At 47.7% G+C, this 17,122-nt stretch overlaps 1 protein-coding gene across 1 annotated transcript in view; it reads left to right on the top strand.

The window, feature by feature from the left end:
• Positions 1 to 5,878: 5,878 nt before the first annotated feature.
• Positions 5,879 to 17,122, top strand: part of FSTL1 (follistatin like 1) — a 41,534-nt gene continuing 30,290 nt past the window's right edge. Inside the window, exons 1-2 of the mRNA XM_065742128.1 lie at positions 5,879 to 5,955; positions 6,045 to 6,104. Of these exons, the coding sequence (XP_065598200.1) occupies positions 5,953 to 5,955; positions 6,045 to 6,104 (63 nt within the window). The 5' untranslated portion in view covers positions 5,879 to 5,952. The remainder of the gene's footprint in view (positions 5,956 to 6,044; positions 6,105 to 17,122) is intronic.

Genomic DNA, 17,122 nt, shown 5'->3' with positions numbered 1-17,122 from the left:
TCCAGCTTTCAATAGCAACGAATTATCCATTTGTTTTTTGTCACTAACGCTTCCAGTCCAAAAGCTTTTTCTCACACAGATTGAAATCAGTGACTTTTTTCTTTTGGATTAACCTTCTTTACAGCTTTGAGTACAGCTATTTATCCTGTTTTTGCAAGTAAAAGGTCCAGCATAAACCCTGACCCACAGGGGCAACTCTGTGATACAGCTGAGGGTGCTTATCATCTCCTGGGGAATGATAACTCAGACTGGAATGATGGCATCATGCCTCTGTGTGGGGGAAAATCAAAACCCTCTGGTTTCTACTGTTTAGCCCAATGCTGGGAGGGGAATGTATGATTTCATAACATTGCTAAGCAATGACAAGAGCTGGTCTCTAGGGCAAGCTGTGTTTTCTAATACATTGCACATTTTTCTTGCTTAACGGAATGGTTTCTCATTTTATGAGAGTCCTGAGGTAATGCTTGTGTCCTAGATCAGATGCCCAAACTCACCTTGGCAACTATTTAGCTTTCTCTTGGACCACCAGAGCAGCCATCCCAAATCCTTGTCCTGAATACTTCAATCGTCTGTAGTTCAATAAGACTGTGGAGACCTCAATTTCCAGTCTCACAGATGCCTGGTAACTCACAGTACTGCTGCTCCACACCCAGCCTCAACTGACCCAGGCACAACTCTTGTGACCCAAATACATCTCAGGCAGTAAAATTCCTAAACGCCTTCTAGTAATCATCTCGGAGTCTGCTGAGGTATGGGACAAATAGCTAAATCTGTTTGAGTATGTTCTATGCTAACGTGTTGCCCATGCTTGAAGGATGACAAATAGCTAGCACTGTTACTCAGAGTGTGGGTGGGAGAACCTCGGAACAGCTGTCCTGTGGGCCATAGGCCTGACCTGCAAGCAATCTGGGAGATGTTTTTGTATAAGCATAGTGTAAGGTTAAGGAGTGGTTGGCTACAGGGACTGAGTTTGAGATGCTCTGACAGTTCTGTGACAGTGCTGAAAGCCAGGACATGCTGAAGCTATTGCTTGAATGGGCTGGGGATACCTTGAAGTTAGGAGATGTCCCCAGCCAGAGCTGCTGCACAGAGGGTTACCCCAGTGGTCTCTGAGCTCCCATTTGTGTAGCTGGATTGCATGGTGCTGAGGTACACAACTACCTTCATACAAGGTCGTCTCAGATCTGATTGGGCTCAGCTCTCATTGGGCTTGCTTCCATACCCTCCCTGCATGTAAAAGACCTGACTCTACCTACTCCAGTATGTCCTGTAGAGATCATGTTAACACAGGTGCTCTGTTAACTTAGCTGTGGGACATCTGGCAGACCTCAGTCACCAGCACCCTTACCTGATGTCCCTGAGCGATCTGTCCTTACCAGCAGACTGCCTTCTGAAACAGCATCCTCCAAAGGTTCTTCCACAGTACCTCCTTTTCCCAGCAATGAAACAACTCTTCAGCTTTAGCTGGAAGCAGAGCTGGAGGTGGGGGGGGGGGGGAGGGAGGTTGGTTTAAATGCTGCTAGGAGGGGATAAAGGCATGGCTGCAAAAACATGGACAAGGGAGTAATCAACTTACCCTTGAAATGCCCTCTGACTCTTCTGGCTCTTGGCTTTAGTATTTAGTAGGCCAGAGCTGCAAGTCCCACAGCCAAGCCACCAGTGATGACCTTTGGTTGGAGCCTGCTTCTGTACAGAGGGATGGCAGGCATTAGCATCTCTCTTGGATACCTCTGTCAAAAGTTAAGCTTGCCCTGTGTGAGAGCAGCAATTGGTAGGTGAGACAAGTGAGTGTGGCACATGGAAGACCTGTATTTCATTGCGTGTTACATTCTAATTGATAGATTATAATAAGCATCTGAGTTCCAGACATCCCTGAGTTGATTTCCTGCTACATTCATGAGCACGAAGACACTGCTGTTTCAGCTAATGTAGAAAGTTCTCTTAATGGTGTGAAGCAGGATTTGCCAGTGATAGACAACTGCTTGCTCCACATCAGTAGCTTGCAGGGGATGAGGTGCCTGGGCTTGCTGCACGGAAAATGGCAGAGTCTAGTACAGGATCATAGTTCAATGATGCAGAAAGATAAAGCTGCTGAAGTTTCATGCTGCCACAGGAAAGTCCTGGGTTTGACAATATCCTCTTCCAGAAGTGAACTTAGGAATTTCTCTGTGGGCATGTCTGCAAAATGAGGAAGAGAATGGGAAAGAAGTGGAATGAAGTGATGATTGTTTCCTCACTTGTGGAGAATAATGTTGTATTTAAAAGCACATGCTGTGAAATGCATGCAACATGGTATGGAGGTGAGTCAGGACTCCATCTTCGAGTGCATCTCCATGGGAGTATTATCTGTATGCTGGTGTGTGACATAGCCTGCACAATGAATGACTCCTTATCTTGACACCATTCTCAAGACCTATCTTACCAGCAACTGTCCATTGTACTAGAAAATTTCCCTTTGAGGAAAGATTCCTCTCACACAGCTAGGCTTTCTCTACCCTGTGTTGTTTCTGTTGTCCCAGGTGCAGGACTTTGTATTTGTCCTGGTTACATTCCTTAACTGACCAGGGTGACTTACTGGTACTTCCTGATGAGCTACTGTGGAACATGGCGACCTTAATATGACTCTATGATCCTTTCTTGCACTACAACTTGGATCTGAGTGTAAAGTCCACAAGATGCTAAGAATGGCAAGTTATTTTTGGCTAAGCTGTGGCCTGGAGCAGTGGCAAATGCTAAGTGACTGTGTTTTACATGGACTGGACACAGGTATTCTTCTGTGCTTTGGATACTAGGAACAGCTTACCTGGGTTATCACACATGGGTGCTAACGCCTGGGTGAAAAATATGAGAAAATCACATCTTGGGATCCTCTTTTAGATTTAAAAAAAAAAAAAAACCCTAAGATTTTTTCCTTAAATACAGGATACCAAGGTCTAAGCACCAGGTTGTCAGTGGCAATTAGGCATTTTACTGCTCTAGACAATGAACTATCCAAAAGCCCATCAAATAAATTAGCCATTAGTGAGTGCATTTTATACAAGCCACTTGGTCAGCTAGTGCCAGGCTTATGTGCACTTTGGTTGGCAATGTCCCCATTAACACCTGCAAAATGCAGACCATCTGCTGAGGGAAAGAGGAAAAAACTGCATGGAAAAAGCTTTAAGCAGTCATGGTAAGCAGAAATGCTGCAGCTGAGGATGGAGCAAAGAATGGAGGAACCACAGTGAGAAAGACAATTACAAGAGCAAAGTGAAGGAAAAAAAAGTATATGTATATAGGAGCTGTATTTAACAAAATGCAACCTGGAAGGTGACAAAAATACAGGAAGCAAAACAGACATGATTAATAACTGCAGTGTAAAAAACAGGAGATTTAAATACGTGTCAGGTATCCTCACATCACAGTTAACCACAGTTACCTCTTTATTTTAGTTTTGATTAGAAAATTAACTCCCTGAGCTAGTCTCTGAGTCAAAGCCTTAAATCTGATGTAGCTCACCCACCTGGGTATGTATGCTGGAGGTTTATCCTATTTCAGCTTATTGCAGTTTGAGAGTCTTACTCTCTTGGTGCTGTGGTGAAGCTGTGATAATGGGCTTCAACCACTGCCTCTTCCCAAAGTTCAGGGTAAGAAGCTGCCTTCTTATGTACCACTCAGTGTCTTGAATGGCCATCTAAAACACACTGCAGGCACAGTGCGCATTGACTTGAGCTGCAAGGACACTCATCCCTTATAGTCTCTGCTAATGGCTGTGTGTCTGGTAGAGCAGGGGAGAAAGGAGACGTGAGTGATGTGGGTGGTGGGTAGCAGTGAAGTAATGTGGAGAGGGTGATATCATGGTATGGGCGAGAGCTTCAGAAGTCATTTACTGGCACAAGTTTAGCCTGGTTTCCTTAGGAAATGAGGCTTATACAGTCACGTTGGGTGTATATGTGTGCACATGCTGTAATGAGGGAGAGGCTGCAGCTTTTGAGTAATCCTTATTAGGCACCAGGGAGCCCAAAGGAGTGCTATTTACAGTGCCCCAAGAATGCAGAAAGCTTTGGTTTATTAAATGCCAAAGAATGTATCCACCCATGAGATGTACACTTGTATGAGTCCACGATTCATTTGCTGTGTCTGTATCCCAAAATTTGCAATCCTGTATGTGAAGAAAATGTTTGGTAGAGAAGTGATGGTAACTGGGAACTAAATGTCAGCAGGAAAGAAACATTAATATATGTAATAGAATAATACATTTCCATGGAGCAATGGTTCCCAATTTTTTTGGTCCACCAGAGCACCGCAACCTTCAAAATTTCAGGCAAACATCATTCAACCTTATAGTAAAGCTTTTCACTGAAAGTATCTTATAGTACAGCTTTGGTTGCATCGCCAGCGATGATGAATCACCATCTTCAGTATGGCCACAGCTCAAAACCACAACTGTGAATGCCTTTGCTATCCCCTTATTCGAGTGCTTCTGGTTCAAACCCATTGTTGGGGTGTCCATCATGAAAGAGCAGAGATTCCTGATAGAATTCTTATTGCTTAGCTAGTCCTTTGCAGTTTATTTTGAAATAGTGAAAGCAATTTTGGAACAAAAATGAACAGTTTATCAGATATGTGGGTGACTCAGGATGAGCCTGATCTAATGCTACTTGTGAGAATGGCTGAATTCAGATGTACCTCTGCCTGCACTGGGTTGAGGGAATCAACTGATTCCAAAACAAAGAGGTACATTGTGAAGGTGAGTTTAGAAAACAAACAAATTAGTAACGACGCTGAGAACCACACTGCTCAGCATCAGCAGTGGAACAGTGAACATCTCTCAGGCTGGATTTACAGGCCAGTGCCACTCTCAGACAGAAGCAGAACATGCTGGGGAGGATGCTTTATGAAAGCGTAATTAGTACTCCTAAAATCAAAACAGAGCGAGACAGCCAAGGTTGAGTGAGCACAGCGAGAGGGCACAGAGCCAGCCCCATCCAGTCTAACTCTTCTCCAGTGCTTGTCCCTTCCAACAGGGCAACTGGGATTACCTCTGCTCCTGGGAATGCATACCAGCACCTCCATCCAGCATCTTCCATAGCACGGTTCTGGAACACCCCCAGGGACAGTGACTCCACCACATCCCTGGGCAGCATTTTGTGGCGTTTACAGCAGAAACATTCTGTACAGCATATCCTGGAGATAATCCAATGCCCTGTGCACTAAGGAGAGCAGTAGTGATCTGGCATGTTTGCCCAACTTGCACTGCTAAGATTTGAAAGTCACATGTTCTGAAGTTGTTGTGGTTTTTTTTCCTAAAAGCCTTATTTTTGCACTGAATATTAACTAACTCCAACAGCCCATCTCCTTTGTTTCCTGAGACTGGCCTGTTCAGGGGTTAAGTGAGCATTCACGTATATAAAATGCTCCTTGGACGTTAAGGATCAGACTTTTGGTTTGAACTAGTGAATTTGCACTTTGTTTCCGGACCAGGTCCTTTGCCACTGGACAGCCAGGCTGTGCTGCCAGGCTCCAGGCTGAAGATACTAAGAGGATCACAGGTATTTACACGCAGACGACCAGCACCAACCGTTCCAGGTGGGATGGCACAACCCACGGCGCTGGCCCACCCCTGTTCCCTCTGCTAACGCTACGTGGACACACGGGCTCACACACAGACTGTACATCTCCCCGTGTCCCTGCGCGACAGCCCACAGCGGCTCTCCGCCCTGCCCGAGGGCCACCCTCCGCTCACCCCTCCCGGGGTCCGCCATCCCATCCCGCCCCGCGTCCCCGCGGGGCGGCGGCAGCGGGCGGGCCGGGGAGGGGCCGGACCCGGGGCGGGGGTCGGGCCGGGGGTGGAGCCGCGGGCTGGCGGGTCGGGGCGAGGGGGAGCCCTCCCCTTCCCTTGCCGAGCGAGCCGGAGCCGGGGAAGGCGCTTCCTCTACTCCTCGCTCCCCGCCGGTGCCGCCAGCCCGCAGCATGGTGAGGGGCCGACCGGCGGGAAGTTTGGCGGTGCCGGCGGTGCCCCCGACCCGCTCTCACCGTCTGCCCTCCCCGCTCCTCTCTTGCAGATCTGGAAAACTCTCCCGCTGCTCTGTGCCCTGCTGGCCGTCTCCCGGCTGCGAGCGGAGGTAGGCGGGGGCCGGGGCGGGGGGCGCCGCCGGGCTTCTCCCGGGCCGGATGGCGGCGGGGCCGGGGCCGGGCGGGGCGAGCTCGGGGCAGGGGGAGGGGGCTGCGGGCGGCGGGACGGGGGCTGCGGGCTGAGAGCGCCGGGCGTGTGCTGCGAGCCCTCTGCCGCTCCGTCTCCCTTTTCTCTTTTATTTTTTCTTTTTATTTTTTCTTCTTTTCTTTTTCTTTTTATTTTTTTTTGTTATTATTTTTTTTCTCCCCCTCGTTTGCTGCAACGACCTTCCTCAGGCAACGAAAGCCCAAACTCGTAAACCCAAAGGTCCGTTGACAGAAAATAAAACGGTGCCTGAATTCCCGGCGCTGCGGGCTCCGTAAAAGTGAGGTCAGGGACAAAATATTCGATAATTGTGGCAGGGAAATGTGGAAGTGATTTGGAGCAAATGAACACAAGCTGGGCTGGGGCTGGGGCTGGGGGGGGCAGCCGGGCGTGCTGTGAGCGGGGAAGCGGTCCCGGCGGGGGGGACGGGCTGGGGCGGCTTCCCGCGCGCATTTTTTCTCCCTACATATTTCTCCCAGATGGCCGGCCCCGCCCTCGAGCATCGCAGCTTGGCTCCGCACAGAAATGTATAAACACTTCTGGTTTCCTACAGAGAGTTGCCTTTTTCTGCCTCCCGGCCTGCCTCGGGGTGGGGAGCCAGCCTGTCGGAGTCCCCATAAATGCTGGCACCAGCGGTGAGCAGACCCTGTGCAACTCCAGTTGTAGTCCTCGACGAAGCTGAGGGATCGAGCTGTGGGGTGGGCTGGTGTTTCGTCTGCACGTACCTTGTCGCATCACAAGACTTTATACAGGAGGCGTGGCATACTGATGTAGTCGGTGTTTGTGTGCGTCCCCTCTCAAGCTGCCTTGAAAAAGCCCAAACAGTTTTACCACAAATAAACCCACGAATAGTGAGACCTCTGTAGAAAGGAAATGTCTGTAAGGTCATAGAATCGTTGGAGGAGACCCTTAGAGGGAATGTAGTCCAACTCCTCTGCAGTGTCCAGGGACATCTACATCTGCACAGTAGTGGCAGGGCTCTGAGTGAAGCATGTTGGAGTTGGTGACCTGCAGAAACGTGGTGAGGATGTGGCTGGCCTCTAGTTTCTGATTTCACCAGTGCTGCTAACGTTGCGTTGACTTGGGTTGAAATTTTAGCTCCAGTTTTTTCACCTCCTGTACTCCAGTTTTGAGAATCTAGAGGATGGCCCAAGTGTAAGTACACTAACGTTTCCAAATCTGTGTCCTCATCTACAACCTGAAAGTAAGACAAACGTGAGCTGTTGTGATCAAAACTTGGCTGTAAGTTGGTTAGTGCCTGAGCTGATACATTAATGACTTGACTGCTCTCAGAGATGATGATCCGGTTGTCAAATCCGTGAATGTTTTGGTTCAATTCCAGCTCAAGTTCAGGAAAAAAAAAACTTTGGAGAAATAGATGCAATTTGGTTCCAGTTTCAGGGAGAACCAATGGCTCCAACAACTTTTCTGTTGGGGTTCTTAGATCCCTTGCTGCTGGGTGGTGAGCACCAGCTAGCTTGCAGGAACCACCACCTGGGATATTGTGACTTTCTTGAGCTCTGGGGTGTGGGCTGTGTTTCAGGGTGGGCTGCTTGCATTCAGAGGTGCCTTTGTCAGTAGGCCCCTTCTAGATAGTCATCACACTTCTGTGTCCCTGGTGTTTAGCAAGATTTGCATGGCATTTCCCCTCTCCTAGATTTTGAAAGTGATGACTCTGTGCCTTCTGTTTCCGCCACAATCTGCACTTTGCGCCTTTCAGTATGTTCAGAATATTAATGCTGAGCTTTGAGCTTCTAATCCATTTGTAGGCAAAACCGTATCTGAACATTACTGGCTTTTTGTTCCAAAGCTCATTTCTACAATATTGTTAGGTGCATAATTCGAGTCTTGAAAGAAAGAAAGAAATTGCTTTAGTCGATGTTCTTGGCATGATTTTGCGCAGACTGGAAAATCTGAAACATGCCAAAATGTGGGAGCTTTTCTTGGCCCTGTTCAGTAACAGTCACAAGAGCAATGATGGTGAACTGTGTGCCTCAGCTGGGGGCCAGCCGCCAGCCCCAGGCAGCACGCTGTCTCTCTCTTCCTGGGTCAGACTGTCAGAGATGAGGCCATTTGCTGATATTCATGGGGTCCTGTGGAGATGAGGCGGTTGTGTTCTCAGCTGGGACTTTTCTGAGCAGACGGTGACTGGGGGAATCATCCATCACAGCAGAGGAAAAGGGAAAGGCTCAGCACATCTGCTGGATGCATTGCAGGTGAATCGGTAGGGCTGTAATGCAATCGATCAGGTGTTTCCTGCCAGCACTTACCAAGTTAGTGCTGGAAAGGAGCCTGCTTGCTGTTGAACTGTGTCCGTGAGGTCTGTAGGTTGGTGTGTGGCAACACCACGCTTACACGAGTGTCATCATATGTCCCATCAGGATGCTTGCTTTTCAGCGTGAATTTTTATGTTAATGAAGAGATTTATGCCAGTGTGAGTATATTGGTGCAAGCTGTGGGTGGATGTTTGCCAGTTTGCTGTTCATTCATGTTTAATCCCTGAGACCTGTAGCTACTCCCCTGACCTGTCCTTAACCCATTTCTGGCCAAATGAGACTGCCTTTGGAAAGCATTCTGTAAACAGTGTGAGCTGATTTTGCTCATTTTGGCCAGAAATGACTGGAGGAGGCGGCCTAGAGGATCTCCTGTCATGAGAAGATTTACTGACAGATCTGAGGGGTTACAACCCCCAGGCAGCCTGGTGATGACAAGCATTTGGGACCAGATTTATAACCTTTCCTAATAGTGTGCGCCGCAAACACCACACATCTGTTGTAACCCTGGGATTAATTTTTTCACCCCACCTCCTTTTCCCTCTGTATAATCTTTCCACACAAAATGTTGAAAAGAGGTGTTGGGGGCAGAAAAGACCAAGTTTCCAGCCAAGGTCTGTTTGCTTAGCTCACCTGAACTCTTCCTCTTCATCTTGTTTGACTCTTGCACATAACGGTGATGATATTCCCCTCCCTTTGCGATCCTGTGCTGCTCTGCCAACAAGAGAGCCTCTGTGCCCTGGAGAGGTGGGGCTGGTTGTTCAGCTGGTCTCCATAAAGTTGGGTGTGCTTCCTCCCATTGGGCTGCTTGTGGGGGCTGGCCAGCACCAGCAGCTTGCTTTCATTACACTTTTCCCACATTCTTGCACTGATGGAGACTAAGAGCTGCTGTCTTAATAAATTAAACTTAATGAATTACAGCCGAGATCCTGGTGTAGTCACATAGCTGTAGGACGAGGCTGTAATTTGGACCTCAAGCTATTGTTTTTAAGAAGTATCTGTTTTCCTCTGGAATTTAATGGTGAAGCCTCTGTGGGTAGCTTAGTCCTTGTACTGATGCTTGGTCCAGAGGAGTGGGAAGAAAGGATGCTGCGGTGCTAGCACACAGGCAACAGCCTGCTTCTAAGGTGCTGTGTGGGGGGACAGTGGCTGTACTGTGGATGACTTGAGAGCTTGGGGGCTGGCAGATAAAGCACAGTTTGTTTAGGACACCTCATGCTGAACTCACTGTCAAGGTGCCCCATGTGTCATGTGGGGACCATAACCTTTGAGCAGCAGCATGCATCACAGAAGTGATGTTGAGCAGTGCTCAGGTGCACGTAACACCCTGATGCTGCTCCCCAGTTGGAGGTGCAGTTTGCCATCCGGACTGAGCAGTTTTCTATGAATTCACTGTGGTTGAGTGAATGACTTTATCTGCCAAGGTGCAAATTCCTTGCTGGTAATTAACAGGGGGCTGGCTAAAAGGCTTCTCTTGCCTATTGCATTCTCCAGCTGCTGTTATTGGTACAGCTGCATGCCCATCAGGAGATACAGGGGCACGTTTGATCTTTCTTGTGTGAAATTACACAAGCTGAGGAATGTTTCTCTTTGTGCAGAAGAGAGTTTGTGGCAAACCTCAGCCAGATGAGTCCTTCAGGCTCACGAGGCTCATGTTAATTAGGCTGCTTTAGCTCATGCATCCTGTGAGCTAAATGAGATGGGTTTCCAGAAGTGCCTCCTATAGCTGGGTTGCAGCATCTGCCTTCACAGAGGTGTCAGCTTCTGCTGCACTGGCATGTCTGAGTTGCACCGTGAATAACCAGCACCTCTCTAGAGAGATTAATCCCTCAAAGCATTGTCTCTGAACTTAATAGAAGAAAAGACTGGAATGCTGTTGTGCTGGGAAGCACTTTCCAGAGCCAGCTCTGTGTGGCAAACGCTGGGATATGTGCATCAGCTTTCCCAGTGGCTGCAGATTTTGTCACAGTTGGTGTATTAGGTTAGGTATGAACTGGTTAGAGCAGGGGCTTGTGTGCTACGGTCTCTGATTGCAACTTCTAGGCATTGTAGTCCCAAGGAAACAAATGATAAGTAAACAGCCCTGGAGGCTTCGGTGCTGTGTTAAAGCACAGATAAATGCTGCATGAGCAGCGACCGCATAGCATTTTCTTTCTGCTTGCTCTGAAATGTGCTCCGGTTTGGTGAGCAGCTTTTTTGTGTCAGTGTACACTGGGCTGAAGACACCAGTCAGTAGTAATGTAAGATGACATCTGTTCTCTGCCATGTAAACCGTCCACCTGGAATTTCCTATGAAATCTTACTGTCTGCTCTTAACTTTGTTTATTATTCCATACCTCTCCATTTTAACAGTGTGCCTATATTGCTTAGGACTGTGCCCTTAGATCCAGGTTACCCATGATGACAAGGTAAAAAAAATATATATCTGGAGGCTCCTTTTGGGTGAACAGGCTTGGAAGGAATGAGAGAGGTTTGGTGTGGATGACTGAATCTAGGTGGGGATATGGTATCTTATTGGCTCAGCTGCAGGTGGGTCACGTTTCCACTGTTTGACAGATGTGTACATATTTTGGCAGAAGAAACTAAACACTGCTTGAAGACATGAAGAGGAGAGGATACCTTTTCTCTGTTTTATTTTTTTATTTTTGGGGAAAATAATATATGAACCAGGAGATGGAAAGACTTGCTGGAGTGCATCTCTGTATGTCTATTGCAGGGCACATCCCTGTGTAGAGTTTCTCTTGGCTGTGCTCTGCCAGCTGCTGTCCCAGAGATGAAACTCTACGTATGTTCTCCTAATATTGTCATGCTATGTGACGGACATAGATGGGATCAAGAGGCCTCAGGAATATAGATGCTGGTGGAGTTTTCCCTTCTTATTTCTTTATTAACTTTTCCCCACAGTGAAAGATTCCAAAAAGTAATGATAGCTTCAGGAGTTACCTACAACCAGAGACAAATAAGTTGTTTATTTATCTGTGAGGAGACCTAGGGAGGTAGTAAAAGGACTTTCTGTAGCAGTACCAGTGGTGGAACTGAGACAGGAGCCTGGTAGTGTCTTCAAGCCTTCCCATTCTGGGAAGGAGAGTATCATAGAATATCCTGAGTTGGAAGGGATCCATCAAGATTGAGTCCAACTTTTGGCTCCACGTTGGACCACCCAAAAATCAGACCATGAAAAGAGAAGAGAGAGTTTAAGCCTTGGATGAGAGGGGAGCAGGAGTGGGGTGACAGGATGGGCCAGCAGAGCTGTCAGCCCCTGACAGAGGCACATCCTGACTAAGAAGCCCGCAGCCTCAGAACCACAGGGCCAGGTTTGACTCTGGAGCCTGTTGCTGTTTTCCAGCAAGGAATTGATCTCTAGCATAGTGCCTGTGGGGCCCCTGTGTGCTGGAGCAGCCCCTGCCATTTCAGCACTGGTAATCGTAGCCTGGAGCCAAGAGCTTTCTTTCCTTCTGCATGATGTAATGTTTCACATATGTACTCTTTGCTGCTCAGGGACTTTCTTTTCCTCCTGTGTTTTGGCCACTTTTTCATGTTTATGTTAGAGGAAGCTGACATACGAGGGATTGGAATTACTGTCTCGTTTCCTATATGCAGGAGGAAGAGAGTGCCTCAAGGGGTTTTTATTATGTCTGGATCATTTAGTTGTCTGGGTGAGTAAAATTCCTCGGGGATAACCAGAAAAGGTTGTGACCCTGTTCCGCTCTGCAGCACACTCATTCAAACCCAGGAGGCTGAAAGACTGAAGTGGCAGGAGACCAAGCACTCACATCCGAGGCTGAGGCTTGAACTTGGCAGAAGTGCCCGTGTTCCTAGCTAAGGATGGCATGCTCACTCTCTGTCAGGCAAGAGTTCAGAGCTGTTCTACCCCCAGGTGACAAACACTGAGTGGGGTCCACCTCATCTTCAGTCAGTACCCCTTCTCTAGCACCACTGTGGTGACTGAGGCACAATTTCTGGTGGAGATCCATTCTCCCGTCCCCAGGACCATGGTCAGGACGCATTAGTAGAAGACGACATGATAGCGAGCAGAGTGAGGAAGGAGTACTTAGTACTTTTTACTTTTCCATTTCTTTTAAATGATTTATGCCCAGCCCACAATTAAAACCTTGTACACGTGCTTGCAGGTGTTATTCCCTGCAGTCTGAGCTTGAGTGGATAGGGATCTCTTTTTTGGATCCTTCACAGCATTCCCATTTGGAGAACATACTGATTCTTCCACACAGTCTTGCTGTCTGCCCAGGGATTAGTTACTGCTTGTACAACCCGAAGCCATTAGTGTCTTGTCAAATCCAGTCTTACACATCCCTGCTTAAGTGATGTCCCCTTCCTGTTCTGTGAAAAATGATCCTGTGCTCTGGAGTATCTCAAAGTCAGTAAGTTTATCTTGATGCTCCTCTTCTGTGAGCAAGCAGACCATTAATCTTGTTGTTCTGTCCCAGCAGTCCTAATTATGCCCCATGCACGGTGATAATCACAGCCTCCCCTGTACGGTTGCACATACATCACAGGTTGATGGGGCCCCTCTGCTCTGTGCTGAGCCCACCTCTTTTCATCTCCTCCTAGCTCCCTTCCTCCTGTCAAAGCAGAACATTTTGCCCTGGTTGTCTGAAGAAACAGCTTTATGTGATTTTACTCTCTGCTTACTGGCGCCTTTGAACCTCCTCAAATAACTTCTAAACCCAACTGCCAGTTTCAGCTGTGTTTAGCAAAGGATATCAGGTTCCTGCAAGGTACTGTGTTTCTTTCTGTTTTGTAAAAATAAAGACTGGTAGAGTAGAAAGACGCTTTCGCTGCCCTTTCCAAGGGAAAAGCTCCAGTGTGAGATCACCTTTCGCTGTGGACATGAGAGGCATTTCATGAGCATTCCCCTTTTACTCCAGTTTGTACCTTCTTAGTCGTCAAACAGAATCAGCCTCTAGACAGGAATTTGTAGGAAATGCCTTGAGAACAGCTTCTTGTAGCTCCTCTTCGCACTTCATGATATTTATCCTCCACTCTGACTTTTCATTGCTGCAGGATTGTGTTGTGGAAGAAACTGAGCCATCATGTTCTTCACTGGAGGCACAGGGCATGGTTTGTTACCTGATGCATGTGTGTACATACAGGGAACCAACACTTTTGTGGGGTAACTTGCCAGTAGCTCCACCAACCTAGGCCTGGGATGGGGGAGCAGAGCAAACTTTGCAATTGATGTGGTTTATTTGTGGACTTTCTGATTTTCTGATGGGTGAGTGCACAGTCTTGCAGTAGTATGTACATTGCCCTAAACCACATGGTGTCAGTGCAGTGCCTGGGCTGCTTCTGACTTGGTATGTGGGAAAGCCTGAGGAGACGGGAGAACAGCTTGGCACGAATGTGTCCTCACAGTTCACTGCCAAACGGCTCTGCAGTGCAGCAGCCTACATCCAGGTGCTTTGGGTGAGTTAGGGTGGCCTGGCTGCAGCCACAAGGTCAGTGGTACGCTAGCCTTAAATGTTTTTTTTTCCAGGTCTGTGTTTATTTGCCGCAGAGGGTTGGTGAGGGAGAGATTAAAGGGGTTTCTGAGCAGATGTGCTTCAGAGCCTGTGGGCATCAAGAGAATGCAAACAGATCTCTCCAGATCTGTTTGTTCTTGCTCCTACCATCACACTGTGATTTATATGTGGGCTTTGGGCAAGGCGTCTAATTCCTCTGAGCTCCAGTGTTCACATCTGTAAAATAGGAGTAGCAGCTGTGCTGTGCCTCTTAGAAAGGTTTATGAAGCTGAATGCATTCCTCTTAAAAGTTTAAAGCTCTCTCTTGGAAGGTGCAGCCGCTATGGCGGAGGGTTATTATCCTTATTGACAACAGTACTGATAGCATGGAAGATGGAGACAGTGTTTGGAGCAGAGCTGTCAACAAGTTGGTCATCGACAGGCAGTAACAATGAGCCCTTGGCCGGGGGAAGCAGGGCTCCCTGTAACCACATGGCATGAAGGAGCCTGGGCTCTGGCTCAGGGCGTGCTTGCCTGCTGCCCCTGTCAGGTCTGTCCGAGGTTGACAAGGAAGAGGAGATGGGTTAGCGATTTCCATTGGTTGTCATGACAACTAATGGAAATGACTTTTCCCTTTGTCATATATGAAGGTGTTTGTTAAAAGAGCTAGGAAACGTATTTCTCTGTTTCTTTTTAATATTTTAACTGCTGACTTCTTTTAATAAGTATGTTATCTGTGTGTTTCTGGGGAGGCTATGAGAGGTTTTGAGTTTTTGCACTGGGGGTGAGCACTAGGAACAGACAGCTGTTGGGCAGCTCTGTGTGCTGAGCCACTTCTCGAGGCTCTGCCGTGAGCATTTGTTCACGGAACAGTGAGGCTGAGAAGCAGGTGCCCAGAGTTGCAGGTAGGGCAAGTGCTGTTTACCATGGGAGCAAATGACTGCTACTCTGAAAAGTTTCAGGCTGCATGAACGGGAAATAATAATACCAATTTATCAGCTGGTGTGCTGTCAAGTTTAGTGACACAGTGAGGATAAAGAGCTTTGAGAATTCTGGATTAAAGGTCTGGATGAAACAGAATGTATCATTGTCTCTGTTTCGTATAAACAACGGCATATCTTGTCACTAAAAATATGGCTGTCTGCCAACTCTACTGGTGCTAAAAAGGAGGAATTTTTCCCCGTTGATTAGTAGATGATAAGGCTATAGGAGCTATCATGCTTTGTGTCTTCTGTCTCCTTGCCTAATGCAGCCCATATATCCAGTTTAGTGATTAATTCCCTTTGCTCTGGACTCTAAAGCATGTCCTCTAAGACATCTAGTCTTGATTAAGTAATTACTGCAAATGGGAAATACCACTGTGTTTGGCATGTTGCTGCAGTGGTTAATTATCCTCATGCTGTTGCACCTCATTTCTGGATTCTATTAGTCTAGTTTGATCTGTGGGTGGTGAATCTTATGCTTAATCTGCTAACCAAAAGAGGCCTTCTCTACCATGTGTGTTCCCCACCAGTATAAGTGTGGTCTGCATCAAAGGTCTTGCATTGGAAAAGCTGAACAATTTGACTGTGCAGGATCACAGATGGAGTTCTAGGAACATTAAGGTTGGAAAAGACTTCTGTTCATCTGATCCAAGCATCGACTCATCCCCAGCATGCCCACTAAGCCATGGCCCTCAGTGCATCTGCATGTTTCTTGAACACCTTGAGGAACAGTGACTCCACCTCCTTGCTGGACAGCATGTTCTGTGGCCTCACCACTCTTTCTGAGAAGACATATTTCCTAATATCCTACCTGAACCTTCCCTGGCACAACATGAGGCCATTCCCTTTTGCTGTATTGCTGTTACCTGGAAGAAGAGGCTGACCTCAACCTAAACAATCCCAGCTCCCTTAGCTATTCCTCATAAGACTTGTGCTCCAGACTCCTCACCAGCTCTTTTGCCCTTCTCTTGGCACCCTCCAGGGCCTCGTCTTTCTTCTAGTGAGAGGCCCAGAGCTGAGCGTAGTCCTTGAGGTGTTGCCTCACCAATGCTGAGTACAGATGGATGATTACCTCTCTGCTCCTGCTGAGGGTGCACTTGGTCCCCTCATCCAGATCATTAGTGAAGATATTAAACAGGGCTGGCCCCAATACTGACTGCAGAGGGTCGTTCCCTGGGTCTGCATGCACTGCTCTTGCCTTTCCCAGCCCTTTAGTTCTGCCTGCAGAGGGCTTGCTGCTGCCCTGTAGTAACAGGGCATCTCCACATCTGTACAGCATGGGCATTGCAAATTGTGTGAAAAACAGTGACAAACCCAGTAGCACACCCTTATTTAGGTTGAGAGAGTTCACTCATGTTAACCTACACAAATTGGGATGGCCATAGCAGCAGCTGATAGGTGAGGCATAGGCCCAGCAGCAGGGGAAGGCCGGTCATTGCACGCCTGCACTCACATACCTCAGCAGATCAGGGGCCTGAGAGCTGTAAAAGGCTGCATTACTGGCATCAGCATCTCTGCGCAAGCAAACAGTGCACTACACAGTCCCATGTGGATGCCAGTGTGCGCTTTGTTTCTCTGCTTGGAGCCCCATTTCTCACAGCTAGATGAGTGTTGATGTGAGGAACTACCCTCCCTGGTGCTGGAGGGTGTGTCTGTTTATGGGTGTAACTTTTGTTTATGTGTGGGGCATCGGTCCTGGGACATCGAGGGGCACAGCGAGCAAACTGCCCTGCTTTAGAAAACTCAAGCCATTACCAGCAAGTCTGACCCAAACTGGCTACAGTCAGAGGTGGAAACAGCCAGCTTTCTTGCTGTTTTCTCCACCCTTCTCAGAAATTGAATTTCTAGCCAGCTAACAATACAGGAATTTTTTCCAAGAATGAATCTTGCTTGTTGTCCCAGGGGCATAGGCTCTGTTCCGAGATGTGCTTGTACAGGGCTTGGCATGAACTGGGCTGCATCTTGACCTGGGCCTTGGGAACTTTGGTACTTTTTAAGCGTGTAATAAAGATTCAGATGTTATTTTTTTTGTTACTCCAACTTTGTCCTTAAAATAAGAGTGTTTGTGGTCTTTCTCTTCTCTGAAGGAAAGTAGGGAGTTCTGTGTGATTCTTGTTCTTGGGTCTTTTCCAGTTCACACCTCAGGAAGGATGAGTACACAAGGGTGAAGGTTTGTGTTTCTATGGCTTGCAGGAGCCTTTCTGTGAG

Source organism: Cyrtonyx montezumae, unplaced genomic scaffold, assembly GCF_038088225.1.
Source record: "Cyrtonyx montezumae isolate F1298 unplaced genomic scaffold, pur_monq_1.0 scaffold_3, whole genome shotgun sequence".
NCBI classification, from domain to species: domain Eukaryota; kingdom Metazoa; phylum Chordata; class Aves; order Galliformes; family Odontophoridae; genus Cyrtonyx; species Cyrtonyx montezumae.
This window is presented reverse-complemented; position numbering and strand designations above follow the sequence as displayed.